The sequence below is a fragment of the Myxocyprinus asiaticus genome, chromosome 30, assembly GCF_019703515.2.
Source record: "Myxocyprinus asiaticus isolate MX2 ecotype Aquarium Trade chromosome 30, UBuf_Myxa_2, whole genome shotgun sequence".
Taxonomy (NCBI): Eukaryota; Metazoa; Chordata; class Actinopteri; order Cypriniformes; family Catostomidae; genus Myxocyprinus; species Myxocyprinus asiaticus.
Genome location: NC_059373.1, coordinates 33200403 through 33227003, shown reverse-complemented (window position 1 = coordinate 33227003; position 26601 = coordinate 33200403). Strand labels below are relative to the sequence as shown.

The 26601-nt window shown below is 38.8% G+C and overlaps 1 protein-coding gene and 1 pseudogene across 1 annotated transcript; one reads left to right on the top strand and one right to left on the bottom strand.

The window, feature by feature from the left end:
• Positions 1-19194, bottom strand: part of LOC127421037 (helicase SKI2W-like) — a 28137-nt pseudogene extending 8943 nt beyond the window's left edge.
• Positions 19195-19827: 633 nt separating this feature from the next.
• Positions 19828-25800, top strand: nelfe (negative elongation factor complex member E). Its single transcript, XM_051664694.1, has 11 exons — positions 19828-19897; positions 20064-20150; positions 21342-21411; positions 21484-21629; positions 21819-21893; positions 22560-22597; positions 22697-22932; positions 23720-23864; positions 23962-24016; positions 25246-25348; positions 25458-25800. The coding sequence occupies exons 2-11, from the start codon at positions 20076-20078 to the stop codon at positions 25529-25531; spliced, it is 1017 nt and encodes a 338-aa protein (XP_051520654.1). The 5' UTR covers positions 19828-19897; positions 20064-20075; the 3' UTR covers positions 25532-25800.
• Positions 25801-26601: the final 801 nt, after the last annotated feature.

Here is a 26601-nt window from a genome sequence, read left to right as displayed (position 1 = left end):
GAGCAAGTTATTTTACTAATATTTTACAAACATTAAAAGAAATGTCTTGACCTACATTTGTAAGATTCTACATTTTGCAACTCTTGTGTGTAATTGTTAAGGACATGAATGAGAATTCATGAGTTGATTAAACTACTGTTATACTCCTTTACTAAAATGCAGTGCAATAAATAGCACATGCATGTTTTAGTTTATTCTGTTTTTGATCATTACATGTCTACAGCAATATTCCAATAGCTGTGGAGCATGTACTGTAAATGTCTTCTTCAGAATTGAGGCTTAACCAGAATATGGATTTTAATCATAATTAGGACTGCAACTAACGATTATTTTAATAATAGATTAATCTAATGATTATTCAAACGATTATTCGACTATTTGGCGATTATTGCAATGATTATTCATTAGCCCTTAACCGATTATTCAGCTTGTGCCTGAGAAAAAGGTTGTATTAAATGTGCTTACTAACAATAAATAGGACGAAATCATCTTTTAAAAATACCTCTAAATGAAATTCACTGAATTAAAGGGAAAAAATACTTTTTATTAAGTTTAATTCAGTAACTAAATTCACTGCAAAAATCCTGTTGTTATCAAGTGTTTTTGTCTTGTTTTCCATTTAAAATGGTCTAAAAATCCTTAAAATAAGATACATTTACTTGAGAAGCAACATATAAGATATTTAGACTTGCTTTAAGAGAATGTATCATAATATAAGTGTATTTTTTATAAAAGTGTATTTTTTCATTTGGTTATACTTCTGCGAGTGCCGTAAAGACAAAATATACTTATATTCAAGATCTGTTCTCTAAAAGCAAGTCTAAATATCTTATATGCTGCTTCTCAGGTGAATGCATCTTTTATTAAAATATTTGTATTTTTAATATTATATTCAACATTCTCAGATGACAATCTTTTCTTCTGCAGTATAGCTGCTAAAGAAAATTAATGTTGTTTTAAAGGAGTTTTAGATATTTATATTGGAAAACAAGCCAACACAAAAACAAATCAAAAATGTATTTTGTTGCAGTGTACAATGGGGTGAAGACTACTTCTCTCACCTTTCTGTTCACTTCAATCCATCTTTAACTCACAAAAACAAACTCTCTCTTATTCATAAAGCTGCGTATTGCCAATTTACTTCAAGAGAAGAAATGCACAGTGACACATATAGTGTATTATGATTCAATAAGTCATGAGTCATCACGTTATAATCTAGCTGCATTAAGCGTGTGCACTCGAGGGATGAGCATCCTCATGACAGAGTGTGCATCAGCCGGGTGCAGTTTCAGTCTCTCCCCCTTAGATCGGGACATTCGCGCAACTCATAGAAGAGGCGCTGACCGCACAGAGAAATGCCATTTTTGGAGTTTGTAGTTATTTACATGATCTGCTTCAGTATTATTTGAACTTTAATAAAGCTATAACGCATTAAATATAACTGCATTTAATATGTAATGCTGGGGTGTTTCCTTTAAAGAGCTCCGGCTCCGCTTATTCCACAATGAGAGTGCTTCTGTATTATTTGGTATTTTTGTATAATTCCCTCATACTTTGCGATCTACATCACCTGAAGCTGTTTGGAAAGTTTAGAGTGCATCTGGTCTGTGATCTTTGTAATTCTTCCTCTCCTCAGTCAGGCGCGAGCTGCAGTGCTCCTCTCACGCACCATCATTAGAGTTTAATGTGATCTCATGTTACGTTAAATGAGATCAAACGACTATTCGACAATGAAAATTTGGGCTTTTTCTTGTTAATGAAATCAGTAATAGAGACTCAAAGGGCACTGTTTTGAGAGACCCTTTTGATGTGGTGTGGTACAAAAATACAGTGAGTTTATATATTTACACATGTGTTTGCGAATGTGAGCTCCCCCCATCATGTCAGTGACCCTCAGGGCCTCCACACGCAGCAGGTTCAGGATCATTGTGTAGGTCAGTCTGAACAGAGACTGCAGCACTGTCGGTTTCCCCTGTTGATGAGAACAACAACACACTCTAAAGCCATCTTTGTGTTCTTTAATAATTCACCCATATAATCTGCATAGTCCATTCGAATTAATTGACTGGAAACCGAAACTCAAATTTGCAGGCTGTGATCATGAACAGCGGCCTCATAAAGTATTCTGTAGCTATTGATGTTCTTGGAGAGCATGGACTACAGACATATAAAATAAGAACAACCTGTTGTCAAACCACTATAAATAAGAGTATCAGGACACAATCTAAGGATCAGCGCACATCATGGCTCTTTGTGCTCTTCCAGTGTAATTAGAGTGGGGAAATGGGGTTGACATACACCAGCAGGCCTTGTGTGATTACAGCAGCAGCTACTGTTGCCATGACACCTACAGATACAGAGCTGATGAGCACAAAGATTACAATCCCAACAGAGAGCAGCCTGCCCTCATCCTGCTCTGATAGGTCAAATTCATCATTAGATGGAAATTCAAAGCTTGAATGAATTGTGAAAACCTCATTTTCTCAAAGCAGCATGGGAATCAATTGCAAAAACAACGTGACTTTGACACTTTCCGAAGAATAAGTGGTGGCGCTTGCCTGTGCAAAACTCACCACCACAATACTAGGGTGTTCTGGGTGATTGCCACTTTGCTATGCAGCTGGTTTTTAATACGTTGCTATGTGGTTCCAAGGGTGGTTTCTTGCTGGACCAAGTCAAAAGAGCCAACCTCCATGTTTCTATGATATTGTGGTCCATAGATATGGCTTGAGCCCCTCCTTAGGGTTAGCGATTTGAACAAACCCCTAAGCCTAAATATTAGAAATAGTTAGTGACACTTAGCATACACCTCTAGTGGGCACTGACTACTGTGAATACCTGAATAAACCAGCACCAAACAAAATGCAGAGAGCAAAATATTGACAGCATTGGTGAATCCACTGCGTATTTAGTTGGTACGAATGGGTCAGTCAATCAAAGACAGGGAATAATTGACAAACAATTGGTGTCATGAAATTGCATTTTTAATAATGATACAAGTGGTTATCACTGTTTGAAATATCATACACATTTTCAACAAAATATGCACACGGTTGGAACCTAATAATTAAAATAGAATTCCACACATAAAAATAAAATAATTTCAGCAGGGCGTAGATTCCAGGGGGATGGGGGGGGGGGGGGGGGGGTGGAGGTAACCCCCAATAATCAAAACAAGCATGTACAACCCCCCCAATATTTATACCATGATCAATGGAAACATGTAAATTCTTTATACTGTAACCCCCCCCCCCCCCAAAAAAAAAGTCAGTAGCCACAAATCAAGGGCAAAGTGAGGGTGCATCGTGACCGTCCTTTATTAGAACTTGCTTAGACAAGTAAAAACGTGATTTTAAACATCACCTTTGGTGAGAAGCAGAAAAAAAAAAAAAAGTCCACTAAATGCAGTTCAGTTCACATCATATCATTTGTGAGAATTTTTTTATATATATATATATATATATATATATATATATATATATATATATATATCAAATAACATAAGGTTACATCTTACTCTGTCAGAGGACAAATCACAGCAAAACCTAACCAGGACTAGACAGTTCAAGTAAATAACAAACTGACTGACACACTAGACAAGACACACACTGAATTTAAAGGAGGTGGCCAGCACCATATACATACAGAAGGGGAAATTAACAAACACAATATTACACAAACACTGAAAACACATGTCCTGGAGACAACATTATATAAAATTAACAAAAATCAGAGCTATGGATATAATTTTGGTTAACATAAACAACATTCTGCTATACTAAATCACATTTACTCAAGATTCCAACTTCCCCAATGTTCCCTCCAGAAATCCACAGTTGGTCTATTCCATCTACCCTTAAGATTTCCTATAAACAGTTCCATTTCCTGTTTGAAACTCTTTGCTGCTGGACCAGTCCATCCGAATATAATGAAATAAACACAGCAGGTACCAAACATTTTAAATCAAGATATAACAGATTTAGAGCCTTTCCTATAGTTAGTCAATATAAATTAAAGTGTGTTAATCAGGTTTTAGTAACATTTTAGTCTAAAGGAATTTTACTAGTTGTAATATTGTTTTCCTTTAAGCTAGATAACTAAGTCCATGCACTGACTCGGTATAATGGAAAATAAAGATGGTAAGCCAAACAAATGGTGTAGTGTCCTTTCATTTATTGACAAGTCCAGATATAAAAGTATAGAACCTATGTGCGGCCTAAATCATGGCCGTCACACTACTATATCAAAACTACTATGCAAAATACTAATAATAATTTTACCAAACCTTTAGATGCAGCACAAGCCTATTTGCAAAAATCTTCAATATTTACTGTGTTTTCTGAAGTTAAAATATTTCATAATGTATGATTGCGCCTTTAGATATTCATGTATTTACACATTTATTACACTTACTACATTACTACATTTTGTTACATGTTTGTTTATATGCACTTGTGCAATTTACATTGAGTTTACATTGATATGTATACAAGCACTAAATTGTTACTGTCTCAAGAGAACCAGCAGCTTTGCGAGCGAATGTTTACGGTTGAATGAGCGCAACGCACATTAACAAGAGTTGCTCATTTGTTGTTCCCTCACCTGTGCAATGAACAGTATAATTAGAATGTTTCGGGTTTTTTTCTATAAACTTTTTGATCACCAACTGACTCTAAATAACAGAAAGGATTTTTAAAAGAGATGTGAAATGAAAATGGGGTGCCTGGGTCTCGACTTTGAATACAAAATACACGGAACAAAGCAAAAGGAAACTTTTACTTGTATAATGTGTATGACTTTCTTGTACAAATATTTATTGTACAAGTTCTCAAATTCAAATCGACAAGCTCTCGAGTTTTGCCTTTACTGGCGCGTAACTGGTCTGTAGACATGCTTTAAAACAGAGAATGTTGTGAAAACTGTCCGTGGAAAAGTCTGTCCAAAATCAGACTTGACGTCGTTAAATGCATTATAAATGTAATTATGGCATATCATGGCTGAACTAAAGCAATAGTGACAGCACGAACATGACACCTCAGGACACACTGCTGCCAAATAAGGTCAATTTCCTTCTGAGTGCGCGCTCACGAGACGCAACACGCAGTAAAAGACGAGGCTGAATCCAGCTTCTTAATCGCCAGCTTCTTATTCAGTAAAAGGATTGTGGTGCTTAAGTTCTTCTTCGCCACTAAATAACTCAATCTCTGATTGATCAAAAGACTGTGCGTGTTTATTTGTGTGTTCCTTCTTGGCCTCCACTGCAGCATAGTAGCTAAAAAATACATTTAGTTTAAATGGAAATCATTAAAAGGCGTAACTTACACTTTTACAGCATTTTGCACCTTAAGTACCTTTATAAAGTTTGTAAAGATTTTTTGCATGAAAAATTACAGCAATACTGTAATGACCATTTAACAGGCTGTTTTCTGCATACACCATGATAGTGTGTGAAAGTACAACATGACAACAAGCACCTGACATCTCACTATGACCAGAGAAGCGGTATGTTATGTTTTAATGAACTCAAATTCATTAAAAGTAATTAAACAATTCACAAATTCGCACTAAGCACAGCCTAACTGTATTAAAATACACTGAACTAAGAATACTTTAAGATGAACATGCCAATGCTTGCATTTCTTAAGTGCATTAATTTAAAATATTTAAACATTAGGCTACAAGCACATATTATTTGGAGTTCTCCATGTGCATTTGTGGTATTAAGGTTAATGATTAATTGATTAATTGATCGTTAATGGTTAAGACACAGCGTGACACATCTATAATTAATGAGAAATGTATTTTAGATGTGGCTTGACTTACCCTTTAGTGAGGAAGTTTCCTGTGGCATCCAGCAACAAAAAGAGTTCTTTCTGAGTCTTGGTGCTGTTGCCAGTGTAGAGATAGTGTTCTAGAGGGACAGGCCTCTTAACAGTGCTGATCACACAGAAGGGCCGCTTCTTAATATGACTAACGACAGAGAGAGCACAGAGAACAGAGAAGTTTAAAACTCCACAATCGTCACAAAGACGGGTAAAATTATTTTTGTGTTCTAGCTTTCATGGGCTGTCCAGCACTAAATAGCTTTGCTAAGACACACACCCAATCCACTTACTGAACTCCACAGTGTTGGGCACCGTGGCACTGAGCAGGATGATGCTAACATGCTCCGGCAACATGATGAGCACTTCCTCCCACACCACACCTCTCTGAGGAAATCAGACATATGAGAAATGAGAGCACTGAAGAGAAAAGGCATAAACGAAATCCATTCAAATCAAGAGAGTTCATCACCTCTGTGTCATTTATCAGAATCAGAATCAGCTTTATTGCCAAGTATGCTTACACATACAAGGAATTTGTCTTGGTGACAGGAGCTTACAGTGTACAACAATACAAAACAATACAAAAACAGCAGCAAGACATAGATAATAATAAAAAATAAAAAATAATTATACACATACATACATAAACACAGACACACACATACATACATACACACATACACATGGGTAGTGCAAATCTAATACAATTTGTTATGTACAGTGCAAATACAAATCTGTTATGTACAGTGCATATGTTTTTTTGTTTTTTGTTTTTCAGAGGAATGAAATGGTAGAAGAGGTTGGATGTGTTGGATAAATATAAGAAAGACTATACTGTGTATTGCACATAGTTATTGCTCAATGGGGCAATTTAACTGTTCATGAGATGGATAGCCTGAGGGAAAAAACTGTTCCTGTGACTGACGGTTCTGGTGCTCAGAGCTCTGAAGTGTCGGCCAGAAGGCAACAGTTCAAAAAGGTAATGGGCAGGGTGAGTGGGGTCCAGAGTGATTATTCCAGCCTTTTTCCTCACTATGGAAGTGTTTAGTTCTTGAAGTGGCAACCAATAATCCTCTCAGCAGTCCGAACTGTCCTTTGTAGTCTTCTGATGTCTGATTTTGTAGCTGAACCAAACCAGACAGTTACTGAAGTGCAGAGGACAGACTCAATGACTGCTGAGTAGAACTGTATCAGCAGCGCCTGTGGCAGGTTGAATTTCCTCAGCTGGCGAAGGAAGTACAACCTCTGCTGGGCCTTTTTCACAATGGAGTCAATGTGGGTCTCCCACTTCAAGTCCTGTGAGATGGTAGTGCCCAGGATCCTGAATGACTCCACTGCTGCCACAGTGCTGTTTAGAATGGTGAAGGGGTCAGTGTTGGGGTGTTTTTCCTAAAGTCCACAATCATCTCCACTGTTTTGAGCGTTCATTTATGTAACGAACCTCGTCGAAATTGTAGAGCATAGATATGTTAAGAGGAAAAGTGACAGATTGATTGACAGACATAAAGAAAATTCACTGTCTTTTAATTATATAGTCACCTCAAAATCTCTGTGTCATGATGAGGCAAGAGGCTTCTGGGTTCAACTGCACATCTCCAATCAAAAGCCCCACATCATGTGTAGATGGTCCAATCAGGAAGAATAAGCATGTTAGGAAGTTCAGAAGAAATATATGTCACTTTGAACTTTTTAGAAAACAACTGAGTTTAATTAGTCCAACAAACATTTAGCAAAACTATATAATAAATATAAATATAAATATAATATAATTTAGCATAAATAATTACATAATTAATTGAACTAGTTTTGCCTATTTATTCCCTGGTATGTTTTTTCTCAAATGATTTGACATATTTTTCTTAAATTAAAAAGTGTCAAAACTATTTTTAACACAGCTATCAAAACAGATTTTAATTTGGCCATACAATGCCATAAAATGTCCACCACATTATTTTAATGTATTATTTTAGTGTAAACTAGTAAATCAGAAGACTCTATGAAATTAAATGTTCTTCTCCACCATGGTTGATATAGAAAATATTTATCTATCTATAGTGGATATAAAAAGTCTACACACCCCTGTTAAAACAGCAGGTTTTTGTGATGTAAAAAATTAAACAAAGATAAATCATATCAGAATTTTTGCACCATTAATGTAAAAATTACAACCTATGCAATGCCACTGAAAACCAAAGTGACACATTTCAGAGAATAAAAAACTTAGAATAACCTAACTGCATAAGTGTGCACATCCCTGAACTAATACTTAATTGAAGCACCCTTTGATTTTATTACAGCACTCAGTCTGTTTGGATAAGTCTATTAGCCTGGCACATCTTGACTTGGGAATATTTTCCCACTCTTCTTTGCAAAAACGTTCCAAATCTATCAAACCTCGAGGGCATCTCCTGTGTACGGCCCTCTTCAGGTCCCCCCACAGACTTTCTATAGGATTCAGGTCTGGGCTCTGGCTGGGCCATTCCAAAACATTAAACTTTTTTTGCTGAACCCATTCTTTTGTTGATTTGGAGTTGTGCTTTGGATCATTGTCATGATGAAAGGGGAAATATCTTCTTTCTAGCAGATGCCAGAAGGTTCTGCCACCAACATGCTTCACCGTGGGTATGGTGTTCTTTTGCTGATGTGCTGTGTTGTTTTTGCACCAAACATATCTGTGGCAGCGGGGGGCGTGGTCAAGCATCTCTCCGGAGAGAGAGAAAGCGGTAAGGGCGCTTACACCTGAGCTAAATTATGTCTAACACCTGTCTCTAATTTCAGTGAGCACGGGGAGAGTGGCATAAATAGAGACACACCGCAAATAGAAGAGAGAGAGAGACTGGGCACGACAGACCCGAACCGGAAGCAAAGAATTTTTATTACAAATAATGAGAGTTTATTTTGTGAAGCGGTGTGTGATAGTAGATTAACTTAGTGCATAACGCAAGACTGTGAGACTGTAATTGTGCTGCAGACAGAGAAAATAAATCCTTACCTGAACCAGGAAAGCTGCTTCTCGTTTCCTCCTTACACTGGTGCCGAAACCCGGGAATTGAAGTTTGGGTTGAAGATGGATGGAAGTCGTCCCGTAGAGTCCTCCCAATTGGCGGAGATCCTCCAAGCCCTCGCTGGCCTACATCAGAGCCATCAGCAGACACTGCTTGAGCTCCGACAAGATCAAGATCGCCGGTTTGTCGAGCTCCTGTACGCTCAAGGACCGGCAGACGATCCGGAGCCTCCTCAGCCAGGAGGCATTCTCAGACACCCCGGACACTCCTGCGCCATTACCCCCGCCCGCATTACAGAAAATGGGGGCGGCGGACGACCCCGAGACCTTCCTGGATTTGTTTGAGCGGACAGCCGAGATCTGGGGCTGGCCGCTCAGCCAATGGGCGGCCCGACTGATCCCACTATTGTCCAGGGAAGCCCAGCTCGCGGCTCAACAACTGCCAGTGACGAGCCTCCTGGCCTACGGAGATTTAAAGAGAGCCATCTTGCAACGGGTTGGTCGCACTCCGGAGGAAAATCGTCAACTCTTCCGGGGCTTGAAGTTGGAGAGCTCCGACCGCCAGTTTGCCTTCACCCAGAGGCTCCGTGACGCCTGCCGAAGATGGCTGCTAGCGGGGGACCGCGACATCGATGGAATTATCAATCAGGTGGTACTGGAGCAATTCACACATCGACTGCCAAAAGGGACGGCGGAGTGGGTCCAGTGCCACCGCCCGGCGTCATTGGAGGAAGCTGTCCAGCTTGCGGAGGACCACATGGCGGCGATTCCGAGGGCGGAAGAGCCCTCCTACATTTTCTCTCCTCCCTCTGTCTCTTCCCCCTCCCCTCTCTCCGCTCGTTCTGCTCTCTCTCCAGGTCCCGTTCCTGCCCCACGCAGACGAGGAGGACTTCAGCCACTGAGACCAGTTGCCCGGGTGTGGGAGGCAACACCTTCCCCTACTCCAATGCCCCACCGCTCTCCCCCTCGGGGGGGGCGCCCGCCGATGCAAGTGCGGGCGTAGCGCCTGGGCCGGCCTGCTGGAGGTGTGGAGACCCGAGCCACTTCCGAGATCAGTGCCCGCTGATGGAGCTGGGGACGGTGGTGCAGGTCTCTGACCTCCCACAGGCTGCCCCCGAACGGGCCGGAGTGTAACGGATACCGGTAAGTGTCAAGGGGGGTACTCACAAAGCGTTGGTGGACACCGGGTGTAATCAAACCACTATCCACCAACGCCTGGTTCAACCCGAGGCATTGGTCACAACTAAAACGGTGAACGTGAAATGTGTAAACGGGGATATTCACAAGTATCCGGTAGTGACCCTGACGATTAAATTCTGGGGGAAAAAGCATAGAGTGGAGGCCGCGGTTAGTTCCCGCCTCACCCATCCGCTGATTTTGGGGACTGATTGGCCTGATTTTAGAGTTTTATTAAAGGGAATTTGCGCAGATGGGTCCTGTATGAAGTTAGGGAGATGTGTAATGTGCGATGCTCTGGCAGGGGAGGCGGAGCCGGGGCCGTCCTCGACAGCTCCACGTCATAATGACGAGAGAGGGGAAGAGGCTGCAACTCCTCCCTTCTCAGGGAATTCCCTGAGGGGGATTTCCCTTTGGAGCAGTCGTGAGACGAAACCCTCAAACACGCCTTCGACCAAGTGAGAGTCATCGATGGTCAACGACTCCAGCCAGACACCGCCCTTTCATACCCCTATTTTGCGATTATAAATGAGCGGTTGTATAGAGTGATACAGGACACTCAAACTAAAGAGGATACAACCCAACTTTTGATTCCAAGGAGCCGTCGGGAAATGGTATTCCAGGCGGCTCATTATAATCCCATGGCGGGTCATCTAGGAGAAAGGAAAACACTGAACAGTCTAATAGCCCGTTTCTATTGGCCGGGCATTGGCGGCAATGTCCGCAGGTGGTGTGCGGCATGCCGCGAATGCCAACTGGTTAACCCACCGGCCACCCCAAAAGCGCCATTGCGCCCTCTCCCTTTGATCGAGGTCCCCTTTGAGAGAATTGGAATGGACCTTGTCGGGCCATTAGAACGGTCAGCATGTGGACATCGCTTTGTATTGGTCCTAGTGGACTATGCAACGCGATATCCGGAAGCAGTACATCTTTGCAACATCTCAGCACGCAGTGTTGCGGAGGCACTCTTCAAAATAATCTCCCGGGTGGGGATGCCGAAAGAAATCCTCACCGATCAGGGCACAATGTTTATGTCACGGACACTACGCGAACTGTACGAGTTGTTAAATATTAAATTGATTCGCACCAGCGTATACCATCCTCAAACAGATGGCCTGGTAGAACGATTTAATAAAACCCTCAAAAACATGATTCGTAAGTTCGTGCACGACGATGCTAGAAATTGGGATAAATGGCTCGACCCCCTGTTATTTGCAGTACGAGAGGTCCCACAAGCCTCCACTGGCTTCTCCCCATTCGAGCTGCTGTATGGGCGACGCCCACGTGGCGTGCTTGATGTATTGCGAGAGGCCTGGGAGGAGGGACCTTCAAACAGCAAAAATGAAATTCAATACGTTCTTGATCTTAGAGCAAAACTCCACACTTTGGGACAGCTAACACAGGAGAATTTGCTCCAAGCCCAAGAACGACAGCGCCGACTGTATGACAGGGGAGCTCAGCTAAGGGAATTTGCACCGGGAGATAAAGTGCTTGTATTGCTTCCCACATCGAGCTCTAAATTACTCGCCAAGTGGCAAGGACCCTTTGAGGTCACACGACGAGTGGGAGATCTCGATTATGAGGTTAAACGAACCGATAGAGGGGGCACACGTCAAATATACCACCTCAATCTCCTGAAATTGTGGAGGGAGGTGGTTCCCATGACGTTGGCTACGGTAGTTCCCGAGAAGGCGGAGCTCGGACCGGAGGTGAGTTCAAAACATAAACAGTTCACCCCGGTCACTTTCAGAGACCACCTCTCACCGAGTCAACTCGCGGAGGTTGCTAGGTTGCAACAGGAGTTTGCGGACGTGTTCTCCCCTCTACCGGGATGTATGAACCTCATCCACCACCACATCGAGACCGAGCCGGGGGTCGTGGTACGTAGCCGCCCCTATCGATTACCCGAACATAAGAAAAAAATTGTTCGGGAAGAATTGGATGCAATGCTTGATATGGGGGTAATAGAAGAATCCCACAGTGATTGGTCCAGCCCAGTTGTTCTAGTGCCTAAGAGCGACGGGTCTGTACAGTTCTGTGTGGATTATAGAAAAGTCAACGCGGTGTCTAAATTTGATGCATATCCAATGCCTCGCATTGATGAGTTGCTCGATCGGTTGGGCACTGCTCGATTTTACTCGACATTGGATTTGAAGAAGGGTTATTGGCAGATCCCCTTGACACCAATCTCCTGTGAGAAAACCGCCTTCTCCACACCGTTTGGATTACACCAATTTGTGACACTTCCGTTCGGTTTGTTTGGGGCCCCGGCTACGTTTCAGCATCTCATGGACCGAATCCTCAGACCACATTCAGCCTACGCCGTTGCCTATTTAGATGATATCATCATTTATAGCAATGATTGGCAGCGACACCTGCAACATCTGAGGGCGGTTCTGAGATCGCTGCGCCGAGCGGGACTCACAGCGAACCCAAAGAAGTGTGCGATTGGACGGGTGGAGGTACGGTATCTGGGGTTCCACTTGGGCCACGGGCAGGTGCGTCCCCAAATTGATAAGACAGCGGCGATTGTGACCTGAGAGTATTTGACCTGCCCGAGACCCAAGACCAAAAAGGGGGTGAGACAGTTCCTGGGGCTGGCTGGTTATTATAGAAGGTCGTGCCTAATTATTCGGACGTCACCAGCCCGCTGACTGATCTCACTAAAAAGGGAGTGGACGGAGCAGTGTCAGCGGGCGTTCACGCAAGTTAAAGCTGCACTTTGCAGGGGGCCGCTTTTACATTCACCTGACTTCTCTCTCCCTTTTGTTTTACAGACAGATGCTTCAGACAGGGGGCTGGGGGCTGTACTCTCGCAGGTGGTGGAGGGGGAGGAGCGCCCGGTGTTGTACATTAGCCATAAGCTCTCCTTGAGGGAAACTAATTACAGCACCGTAGAAAAGGAGTGTCTCGCCATCAAGTGGGCGGTCCTCACTCTCCGATACTACCTGTTGGGGCGGGCCTTCACCCTCTGTTCTGATCATGCCCCACTCCAGTGGCTCCACCGCATGAAAGATACCAATGCCCGGATCACCCGTTGGTACCTGGCTCTTCAGCCGTTTAAGTTCAAGGTGGTCCACAGACCGGGGGCGCAGATGGCTGTCGCCGACTTCCTTTCCAGGAATGGAGGGGGAGTGGTAGGCAGGCCGGATGCCGCCCCGGCCTGAGTTGGGCGGTGGGGATATGTGGCAGCGGGGGCGTGGTCAAGCATCTCTCCGGAGAGAAAGAAAGCGGTAAGGGCACTTACACCTGAGCTAAATTATGTCTAACAACTGTCTCTAATTTCAGTGAGCACGGGGAGAGCGGCATAAATAGAGACACACCGCAAATAGAAGAGAGAGAGAGCCTGGGCACGACAGACCCGAACCAGAAGCAAAGAGTTTTTATTACAAATAATGAAAGTTTATTTTGTGAAGCAGTGTGTGGTAGTAGATTAACTTAGTGCATAACGCAAGACTGTGAGACTGTAATTGTGCTGCAGACAGAGAAAATAAATCCTTACCTGAACCAGGAAAGCTGCTTCTCGTTTCCTCCTTACAATATCTTTTACAATTTTGGGCAAAAAGTTCAATCTTGGTCTCATCAGACCATAACACATTTTTCCACATGGTTTTGGGAGACTGGATGTAGGTTTTTGCTGGGCTTTTTTTTTTTTTTTTGTCAGAAAAGGCTTGGTCTTGCCACCCTGCCCCATAGCCCAGACAAATGAAGAATACGGCAATGCAATTTTTTGTCATTAAATATGATCATTCTCTCATCATTTACTCACTCTCATGCCGTTTCAAACATGTATGACTTTCTTTCTTCTGGGGAAACATACAAAAACATACAAAAAAATATATTATATTTTTGTCCATACATTGTAAGTCAATGGGGTCCAACAATTTCAAGCTTCTAAAAGGACATAAAGGCAGCATAAAGGTAATCCATACAACTCGGGTGGTTTAATCCATGTCTTCTGAAGATAAGTAATTACTTCAGGGTGAGAAACAATGCAAAAATTTAGTCCTTATTAACCTAAAAAAAAAAAAAAACGCCACATTTCCACCAAGCTCTGCTATGCATGAGAAGCTGGTTAATGCATCATGCATGATGCATGAGTGTGTGCATGTTTTTGCGAGAACTGACGTTATGTTCTCTCATGAACATGCATCGGAGAGCTGGACAGAAAAAACATATCATATCACTTCAGAAGACATGGATTAAACCACTCGAGTCGTATGGATTACTTTTATGCTGACAAAGTTCTTTTTTGGAGCTTGAAAGTTCTGAACCCCATTGACGTGCAATGTACGGACCCAGGGTTGGGAAGGTTACTTTTGAATTGTATTCCACTACAGATTACAGAATACATGCTGTAAAATGTAATTTGTAATGTATTTCGTTAGATTATTCAAGGTCAGTAACGTATTCTAAATACTTTGGATTACTTCTTCAGCACTGGTAGATTTTTTCACTTGTTTTGACTATAAAAACTCTGCCAGTACAGTTAAAAATACATTCTCTGAAAAACCTAAATATCTTACACAGTTTATTTATTTGTTTATTTATTTGGATCCCCATTAGCTATGCTCAAGAGCAAACTAGTCTTCCTGGGGTCCACATTACACTTAAAAACACACATTATTTATTAACACATACACAAAAACATTCAAAATACTCTCAATAACAAATCATGGTCCAAAAACAACACACTTAGCATATATTCAACATTACAACCATCTGTGAATGTACAAAAAAAAAAAAAAAAAAAAAAAAAATCTAACCAATCCCAGGTCTAACACTTATAATGCATCCAACTAATTTCTATGCATAACCTCCTATAAATATGATAATCCAAGGTGTGCCTTTACCTGCCTTTTAAAATTAAATTTCTGTGTTATTTTAATTAATGACAATGGTAAAGAATTCCATGTTTTCATTGCCCTATATACTACTGTACGTTTAAGGAAATTAGTTTTTGCTTTAGGGAGTGAAAATCTGCCTTCTGTTGCCTGTCTAGTGGCATACGTATATGACTCTAAATTGCCTTTCAATTGATTGTACCGATCCAATGGAATTTTAAACCGTAAAACCTTCCATGTTGCTAATAAAACTGCCTCAGTCATCCGGTCTTCCACTCTCAACCAATTAAGATAAAGATGCATGCTGTTAATATTTGTGTGATATGGACACTGGATAAGCGTTTTATTTATGTATAGTCTAAGCTCTGGTTCAGACCTTAAAGAATGATTTGAACCAAATACTGTACTCTTAGTTTTATATGTATAAGTATCAGTTTGTTCTCTAAAATCCACTTTCCTATAATATCAAACTCCTCTTTCATAATGATAGTCAATTCAGCAGATGTTGGTGCAGACGCATATACTGTAATATCGTCTGCGTACATTGTTAATTTAGCACTTTTTAGAACGAGAGGTAAATCGTTTGTAAAAATGGAATACATGAGTGGTCCTAGACAGCTCCCTTGAGGAACTCCACATTCCACTGATATTCTATCTGAATAGCTTCCATTAAAAAATACTCTCTGCGATCTGTTTACTAAATAACTTTCCATCCAAGCAACTGCTGAAGGTCTAAATCCATAACACTCCAATTTTTCCAGTAGAAGCATGTGATCAATAAGATCAAATGCTGCCGTAAACTCTAATAAGACCGCTACACATATCATTTTATTATCCAAATCCCTATACCAGTCATCTGTCATTTGTACTAGAGCTGTGCATGTAGAGTATCCCTTTCTGTAAGCATGCTGAAGATTTGTTATCAGATTGTTTTCTGAGAAGTAATCTTGTATTTGATCAAATACTGCCTTCTCAAGGATCTTACTTAATGCTGGTAACAAACTTACTGGACAACTATTAGGGCCACCAAATGTTTTTTTCCTATCTTTGGGCAATGGAATAATTTTTGCCTCTTTCCAAGCCTGTGGAAATGTTAATCGTTTAAGGCTTGTATTTAATGGAGCCACAACATAATCTATGGTAATTCGAATCAATTTATCATCTATATTATCTATGCCTGCTTGTTTATCCTTACATATAGGCTTTATTAACTTGTTAACAATTTCTACTTCTAATTCACTAAACTCAAAATGACAATGTTTACCCCTCATATAATTTTTTATGTTAGAAATGGTCAAGATATTGTCTGTCCCATATGATAATTCTTTCATCAAATGATATACCTTGCTACTAAAATAATTATTCAAATAATTAGCAATTTCTCTTGGTTTTGTAAAAAAAATACCTTCACACTCCATCGAAGTAGGCTGTGGAGAATTATGTCTTCCCATTATACTATTTATTGTGCGCCAAAGCTTTTTCCCATCATTCATCTTTCTATTTAACTGAAGTGCATAATATTGTTTCTTCTTCTTTTGATTACGTTTTGTAACAAGATTCCTCAATTTACAATATTTCTGTCTATCAGTTATACTACCAGTTTTTTGTGCTGAGTCATATAATCTTTTAATTCATTATCAATCCAGGATGCTCTACAATCCCTTGTCAACAATTTCTTAATGGGTGCATGATTATCAATTACTGGTTGGAATTTTTAAAGAAATAATTCAAGTACACGATCTGGTTCTTCTTCATCATAAATATCTGACCACCCTTTATTACCCACATCCCTCAGAAAAGCATCCTGGAAAACCTCCTATATGACCTTTTATACACAATTCTTTGCTTGGCTTTGGGTATTTTATTTTTCCTTGCAATCACTACTATATTGTGATCACTACAACCTATTTGGACTGATATAGCTTTAGTATAAAAATCATCATCACTCAAATAAATATGATCTATACAAGATGATGTGGTCTTACCTTTTTTTTATTAGTACTTATTCTTGTTGGTTGTCTCACCATTTGTTTTAAACCACATGCCTCTGTTATAGTGACCAGTTGATGTTTCAAGGAACAACTATTTAATAGCCAGTCAATATTAAAATCACCTGTGAAAATAACTTCTATATTCAATTCACATATCTGATTCAACATCTCGCCCATAGCTTCTAAATATTTATTATTTGAACATGGTGGCCTATAACAGCAGCCCACCAAAACTGATTTAATGTAAGGTAGATTGACTTGAAGCCATAATACCTCAACTTCATTACACATGATATCATCTCTTACTTTTACTGAAATATGGTTTTGAACATAAAAAGCTACATCTCCCCCATACTTATTTCTGTCCTTTCTATATAGATTATATCCTCTTATGGACACAGCTTCATCATCAAATGTTTCATCCAGATGGGTTTCAGATATCGCAAATATGTTAACTGTGTTTGACAACAATAAATCAGAAATTTCATGCACTTTGTTCCTCAAACTACAAATATTCAAATGAGCAACCTTAAAACATTGTTTTGGAAATAAAACACCAATAGACATCAGTTATAAAGTATCTCACCTTAGTTTCACATCTTATTCTGGTCAATGCTTCAAATGCAGTGTTGTTTCTAAAATAAGATAAATCAATATATTTTTACAGGAAAACAATACAAAAATTATTATCAAGAATATGATTTTTACTGTAATATCAAATGTCTTTCTAGAAAAAAAGAAATTATGATCTAATGTGAATTTTCTTGATAAAAAAATATGATCGTGCCTGGTAACGTGCATGTAAAATGGCTAGAAATAGCATTTTAACTTAGCGTAAAGCTGACAATTTACACAAGGTTTATTTCTATTTCTGCTGCTCCAAACTTACTTCAAACGTACTTCTCTGTCTGCTTGTATGAATGTAACACATCATAAGAAAGTGTTTCACCGCTGTTCAAATGCACTTTGGATCGCATCATTTATATGTATAAATGTTTTCCATCTGAAAGGACTAAATATTAAATGAAACAAATGACAATAAAATGCAAAGTAATCTCTTCAGTAATCAAAATACTTTTCTAAATACCAATGATTTAAATTGTAACTGTAGTGGAATACAGTTACTTATATTTTGTATTTTAAATACGTAATCCCGTTACATGTATTCCGTTACTCCCCAACAATGTGTACGGACAAACAGACATCATACTGCATATCCTTCAAAATATCTTCGTTTGTGTTCCACAGAAGAAAGAAAGGCATACAAAACAGCATGAAGGTGAATAAATTATGAGAGAATTATAATTTTTTAGTAAACTATCCCTTTCAGTTCTGTCTGCTTCACTCTAGTTGGGTCAGTGGCAATACCTTAAAGGCTGGATCAGGGATGCATTTATAGAAGTCTTCACAGGGTAAGGTGCTGTCCACTGGAATGGCCCATTTTTTTTTTTTTGTCTCCCTTCTCCTGTATTTTCTTCTTTTGTTCAGTCACACCAACCGTGTTTCCTTGAGGCTGAGAAGGATATAAACCCGAATCCTGAAAAAAAGGTGTTTAAATATATAAGATACGCCAGTCGTAGTCAAAAGCTACTGGGTTCAATAAGAACTTAATGACAGAACAAAAGGATGTGATAATCATATTGCTAAGAATTCTTAATCAAATTCATGCATTCACTTTAATTCCCAGGTCCTCCAGGCTGTTGGTTCTGGAATGTTTAACAGTCTCCTCTTTTTGTGAATTTCCCTCCTTTCCTCTGGCAGAGTGGCAACGACATCATCAAACTTCGACAAGAGCGACAGCAAGTTCACCTCACCCTTCAAGGGTTTGGATTCTAATGGCACAGACAGGAACAATTTTGGAAAGTATTACACAACCCAAAGAGGGAGTTAAAGACACAGTACACATTTGGAAAAGCAACAGAATAGTGAAATCAGACCTTTATCACTGAAGTCCATACCAGTTTTCAGTCCAGGAGGAACAGTTAACAGATCTAAAATTAGAAAAACGCAGCCACGGTTTTTTCTCTTGACAAATAACCATACTATAACAATAACAATCAAGACAGATCACCAACCTTTCTCAAAGTCAATGTCCTCTTCCAGTTCTGACTTCTTTATCTGCTCTAACATCAGTTCTTCCATTCCAGCTGTTCAAAAGACAGCAGAGTTAAAAGAATGACCAGTTTCTATACTGATAATTGAGATAATTGTATTAAAATATGAGCTTCAGTACTTGGCAGAAATGGGTAGTTTGTATTGCTCCCTCTCAGGCTCTCTGATGGAGGTTCTGGCTGTCTTTGTAATGAGAGTGAATTCTTCGCAGATAACCCAGTGTCCTCTAATACTACCTGAGAGAATTACAGAAAACAAATTTTTTAGCACTGTCAGTCGATTACTTTTTTAAATTGTGATTAATCACATAATTTATATAATCTCTAATTGTGGTCAAGCAGAGACAATAGAGCATGTACTAATAAAATTTACAAAGTATGCAAAAGAAAGGTCAGAGCTTATTAAAGTAGTAAGAGAAACAGGTGAAGAACCATTTAATCCACAAACTCTGCTTAAAGGATTTGCAGAAAAAATGAAAAAATTATAGTGCAATATTAAGATATCTTTCCATTGATGGTTCACACTCCAGTCCGGTCGGTGGCGGTAATACACCGGAAGCTGGCTTGTCAACCGACATAAAACCTCATACGAAAAATATATTTTTTTTTTAATTTTTTTTTTATACTTGCTTTTATTGAATGCGTTTGGTCTTTTAGCCCTTTTTAATTTTAATTTAATTTTTCTTTTTTATTATTGAAACCAGACAAATTTACAAACAAACAGGCAACAAAGAAACATATATTAACAATAGGCAGACATTGAACATAACTGTACAGTATAAGTGACAGTAGAATGTTTAAAAATATAAATAAATAACAAAAAAAGAAAATGAAAACATAAATTAATAAAGAAGATGAAGAAGCAGACCATCGGATAATAACATTTGACGTCATATTTCTGCGTCAAACGACGCTCATTCCCACAAATTGATCATCTGAAAACAAGGTAATTTCATATATTAAATTAACGTTTATTAACGGAACGTTGGGACGCAAACACAACACACTGATAACATATTTCTTTTCATTGATTGATGTTGATTCATTGAGTTTCACTGTTTGAATTACATTTATTTATTTCATCTGAAATTCATTTAATTGGTTTTGCATAGAGATCTAGTGAGATGGCGATATTTCCCAGCTCACTAACAGAAGAGGAAGAAGCACTGCAGAAGAAGTATGCCAAGTTAAAGAAAAAGGTGAAATCTAGTAGTGTATTCCAACCATTTTTATTATACCAATTGAGATTCACTATATATTATAGTCGTAGTTATTACTAGGCTGTTTATTAAATATATTAGTATATATTCACCATCTATATGTACACTACCAGTCAAATGTTTGGACAAACCTACTCAGCCTTCATTACTATAACTCTTAAAACTATTTACTGCATTTTAGAATAATAGTAAAGTATGAAATAACAAAATTATGAAAAACACAAATGGAAGAATGGGAATTACGTAGTGGCCAACAAATATTAAAGGGATAGTATACAGAAAAATGAAAATTCTCTCATCATTTACTCACCCTCATGTCATCCCAGATGTGTATGATTTTCTTTCTTCTGCAGAACACAAATAAAGATTTTTAGAAGAATATTTCAGCTCTGTAGGTCCATACAATGAAAGTGAATGGTGACCAGAACTTTAAACCTCCAAAAAGTACATAAATGCAGCAGAAAATTAATGCATAAAACTTAATTGTTTTAATCCATGTCTTCAGTGATATGATAGTTGTGAGTGTGAAATAGATGAATATTTATGTCCTTTTTTACTGTAAATCTCCAACTTTGACCAGAATGTGAAGAATGTGAATCGCCAAAATAATAATAATAATAAGGTGAAAGTGGAGATTTATAGTAAAAAAGGACTTAAATGTTGATTTGTTTCTCACCCACACCTATCATGTCGCTTCTGAAGACATGGATTAAACCACTGGAGTCTTATGGATTATTTTATGCTGCTTTTATGTGCTTTTTTGAGCTTCAAAGTTTTGGTCACCATCCACTTGCATTGTATGGACCTACAGAATTGAGATATTCTTCTAAAAATCTTCATTTGTGCTCTGCAGAAGAGAGAAAGTCAGACACATGTGGGGTGGCATGAGGATGAGTAAATGATGAGAGAATTTTCATTTTTGGGTGAACTATTCTCAAAATCATAGGGATTTTAAGATCACGAGAAATAAATTAAATCGTGTGTCTAAAAATTATTATATATTTTTTTAGGACTGGCTGTCTAAATAGTTTCTTTATTTTTATATTTTATATTTTATTTATTTTCACATGTTGTACATTTGGCTACATCTTGTATTTTTAATCACTAACACCAGCATGTTAACAATCCATATTAAATGCATCATTGTCTATTCTCTTTTCTGTTTTACAGAAAAAGGCCCTATTGGCTCTAAAGAAACAAATCTCAACCAATCAGACGAGTCAGACTGGACTGAAGCGCAGTAAGTCAATCTCTGGAAGTTTTCCAGGTGTTCCTGAAATATGTTTGCATGGCTTTCTCTCTCTATGATAAGCCTTGTCAGATCAGCCGGTGGTGGATACTGCGACAGCGACAGAACAGGCGAAAATGTTGATTAAGTCTGGAGCGATTAGTGCAATCAAATCAGAGAACAAGAACTCTGGCTTCAAGCGCTCTAGAACACTTGAGGGGAAACTGAAGGTAAAATACATTTTTCACCTCATTAGTACTTCGGTAGTAAATTGTTTGTTATTGAACTTCAATAATAAAATATCTTGACAGCCAAGATATTCATATTTTCAATCAATAGAATGTAAATGGATAAGTGAAGCATTATCAAGTCGACATAAATTTAGCATAAAGCTAAGCTTGAAATTCCTTTTTCCCCAGGATCCAGAGAAAGGTCCTGCCCCAGCGTTCCTGCCATTTCAGAGAAGTGTCTCCACAGATGAGGAACCTCCCGATGTAATGTTGGTTTATACTGTAGAAATAAGTGCATACAGTGGTTTTGCCACAGTTAAGGGGTTTTTAGGCAGTGCTCCAATCAGAAACCCTTAAAGGGATAGTTCATCCCAAAATGAAAATTCTGTCATCATTTACTCACCCTCATGTCACTCCAAACCTGGCTTTCTTCTGCAGAACACAAAAGAAAATATTTTGAAGAATATTTCAACTGTTTTTGTCCACACAATGAATGGGGTCCAAAACAACAATGAACCCCACTGACTTTCATTGTATTGTCAAAAAACACAGATACATTTTTCTAAATATCTTCTGTTCCACAGAAGAAAGAAAGTCATACAGGTTTGGTGCGACATGAGGGTAAGTAAATGATGACAGAATTTTCATTTTTGGGTGAACTATGCCTTTTTACTGTGGTAAACTAACTGTAACACACATCATGAAACAGCAATAAGATAAAATACACATAAGTTCAATTAATAATTACACATAATAATACTATTCACAATAAAAAATAATCTTTTGGCATATAATAAAGTTCATTAGCCAAACTGTATGCTGTTTTCGTATGATACATTAATATAGAATACAACTGATGTTGAGCTTATTCAATCAATGGATCACTAGGCTTGATGGTACACATCATTTTGTTTCTTCTTCTCTATGCAGTCTGGTAAACGAGCCCACAGGAAATCCCTGTATGAGAGGTGAGACTGCCCAGCTCATTATAGCAAATAATTCTGTAAACACATACATCTTTTACTTGCAGTCATAGTTCAGACTGTTTTTTCTCTGTCCTTTAATAGTTTTGTTCCTGGCGATCATTCTCGTGATGATGGAGCTTTGTCATCAAGTCGAGATGTTGAGCGTGAGCGGGAAAGAGAGATGGACTGGGAGAGGGATCGCGACAGAGACCGGGACAGAGAGAGAGAACGTGAAAGAGGCCGGGACAGAGAACGTGATCGGGACAGGAGCCGCGATAGAGACAGGGACAGAGATAAAGATAGAGAGCGAGACAGAGAGAGGGACGGGCCATACAGACGTAAGTGAATCTGTGCAGCAGTACACAGTTTAATAGTTCTTAATGATGTTAAAGGAATAGTTCATCCAAAAATGAAAATTCTGTCATTATTTAATCACCCTCAGATTGTTCTAAAACTGCAAATTGTTAGTTTTTCCATGGAACACAGGAGAAATTAAGGAATGTACATGATCCTCTTTTTCATACTATAAGAGTTTATTGTGACCGTGTCTGTCGAGCTCCAAAAAGGACAAAAAGCACCATAAAAGTAGTCTATGCTAGTCTATGCTCCTCATGTGCTCAAGTCCTCTGAAGCCATCTGACAGCTTTGTGTGAGTGTATGTGTTATTCACTGAAAATCTTCCCCTTTGCTGTGGCTCTCAAATCTCATTCACCATTACGAAAATTCAAACCGCGTTCTGTTGCGACACATCTAATGATGTTTGGTGTCAATAACGTGACGTGATGCGACTGTAGGAGCCATATGTGAACTGAAAGTGAGCACAAATGAGAGTGTGGACAGAGGGCAAGATTATCAGCAAATAATGACTGAAATTTCAGTCTTTTTCAATGTTCAGTGTTTTTTTTTTTTTTTTTTGTCTCATGCAGCTTGACAGCCGTGGTCACTATGACTTGTTGTATGGAAAGGAGAACTGTGAACATTCTTCAAATTTCCTCCTTTTGTGTTCCATCAAAAGTATAACAGCAAACTGGTTTGGAACGAAATTAGGGTAAGTAAATAATGTTAGAATTTTCATTTTCGGGTGAAAAATCTGAAGCCCTAAATATCTTCTCTAATGCTGTCCAGGGTCAGACTCGTATCCAGAGCGCAGGGGCGTGCGGAAGGGAAACACAGTGTACGTGTACGGCACAGGTTTAGTGGAGGAAAGCTTGCGCTCTGCCTTTGCTCAGCATGGCAACATCATTGACCTTTCAATGGACTCCCCACGCAAGTACGATTGATTATTTTGAGATTTGGAAAAAGGTTTTATTGACCACAGAGAAGGTTATAGGACCATGTACAATATTTCACCCCTTCTGTTTTACCAGTTGCGCCTTTGTTACCTTTGAAAAAATGGAGTCAGCAGACCAGGCAGTGGCAGAGGTAAGTAGCCCATCCACCTGTTACAAACTACGAAAGGGGCCATATTCTACTTTTTGTAGCATTTTATTTTTTCATGAGGTCCACTTAATAATATTAGTCCACTTTTAATTAAACGTTGTTTTTTTTTTTTTCCTCTCGCTACTGTACCTTTAAGATCATTGGCTTCGGCATTCATATGTAAATAGGTGGGGTTGTCTTAAAGGGATAGTTCACCGAAAAATGAAAATTCTCTCATCATTTAGTCATCCTCATACCTTCCCAGATGTGTATGACTTTCTTTCATCTGCAGAACACAAATGAAATTTTTTAGAAGAATATTTCAGCTCTGTAGGTCCTCACAATGCAAGTGAATGGTGGCCAGAACTTTGAAGCTCCTAAAAGCACATAAGTGCAGCATAAAAGTAATCCATATGACTCCAGTGGATTAATCAATGTCTTCTGAATTGATATGATAGTTGTGGGTGAGAAAAAGATCAATATTTTAGTCCTTTTTTACTGTTACTGCACACACATTACACTTTCACTTTCCTAAGTGCTCTTCTCTCCTAAAGAGTTTTTCTTCTGTTTTTGGTGATTCACATTCTTCATGCATATTGCCACCTATTGGGCAGGGAGAATTTATAGTAAAAAAGGATTTAAATATTGATCTGTTTCTCCCCCACACCTATCATATTGCTTTAGAAGACATGGATTAAACAACTGGAGTCATGTGGATACTTTTATGATCCCTTTATGTGCTTTTTTTATGTGACCTACAGAGCTGAAATATTCTTCTAAAAATCTTCTTCATTTGTGTTCTGAAGAAGAAAGAAAGTCTGGGATGGCATGAGGGTGAGTAAATGATGAGAGAATTTTCATTTTTGGGTGAACTATTCCTTTAATGTGCTCAGGATTGTGATGTATTTCTGAATGGCCATAAATGTTTCAAGTGGACTGGGAAGGGAGTTTTGTGTTATGTAAGTTAGTGTATGTACTACATAACTTTTTTTTATTTCAAAAGATCAAGAAAAATCCTGTTTTCCATGAGATATCTGTTTGAAAAACACATACGCTGCCATTTTTATCAAAGGAATATTCCAGGTTAAATACAACACATTTGTTCTTTAATTACATCTAGTTATTGCGACAGATGCTGTCAATAGAGGTTAAGTTTTATTTAACTTGGAATACTCATATAATTTACTCAGACCCTAACTGACCTTTTTTATCCACTCTTTCTCTGCTCTCAGCTGAATGGCACAACAGTGGGTGATGTCAACATCAAAGTCAGCATTGCCAGGAAGCAGCCCATGCTTGATGCTGCCACAGGGAAATCTGTCTGGGCTTCTCTGGGTAAATAAAGACATTTCATAGGAAGAAGCTGTCAAACAAGCTGTTTTGCACCATTGACTAACCCATTTCTATTTTTGTCTGTTTTTCTCTTTCTTCTTCTACTTCACAGCTGTGCAGAACAGTGCTAAGGGCTCGTACAGAGACAAACGGAGCCAAGTCGTTTACAGCGAAGATTTTATTTGAAAGAACATTTATCCACATTTCTTAACTAGCTAAGCTGGTTGAAAACTAGCATTAGCTTTTTGTCTATCTACAGCAGGCATTGTATTTTTCACGGTAGTGGTACAGTAAATACATCTGTTACTTTTCAACCTTTTTAAAAGCATGTTCAGCTGTAGAGTTGGGAAGTAATTTGTAAGGTGTTGAGCGTTCTCGACAAACTGTTTGTAGGTACATGTTTAACTAAGTCATGGTTTATGGTGTTGCGTTCAATAAATAAATCAATAAACTTTTCCATTAGCTTGTGTGGGGCAACATTTAATAATAAGGGCAATCTGAAAAGCCATTTTTGTGCTCTCGGAAACAATAATCCTCTTAATATTCATCTTCAGCAGGTAAATCTAAGCACTAGCTTTGAGTGTGCAGAGATTTGTGCATGAATAATGGCTGATTTACAGCAGAGCTCTGCTCACCCCTAACAATGCAGAGCATTATAAGAGTATTGATCAAATGAGCTCTAGATCAGACCTTGCTGTGCTCTGGTTTTGCCATAAGGGAAACTGTACAGACAAATGTTGAGGCATGCAATATTATGTAAAGTTTACTGGCTTGTTATAAGATTAATAACAAGCAATAACATTACATCTGATTTGACAACTGTCTCAAGTCTTGACTAGGTTTGTTAAGTGATTGTTAGGTTTTTTACTGTGCAGAGTTTGTCTATGAAATTTAATTTTTCAGATTAGACCACTGAGTATAATTATGGGATAAAATGGTACAATAAACAGTCTTCACTTGACAAAGTGATTCTAAAAGTTCTAGTTTGAGTAACACTTAATATGATAGCTATAGAAAAGGAAGTCCTGCCTTTAAGTTAAAAGAGACAACTGTTTTTTTGGTTAAACCACAAACTGTTTTTTAGTCTGATCTGGGCTAAAGAAGCAAAATGTGTTTTCATTTTTGTCAGAATTTATCAATGATTTGACGTTAAGATTGACGAATAGATTTGAACATTTAGGTCTTTCCTTATTCAAGCTGCTGAACTTGCATAACTAGAAATTAGCTGCAAAGATGACCATCAAATGAATTTTTCC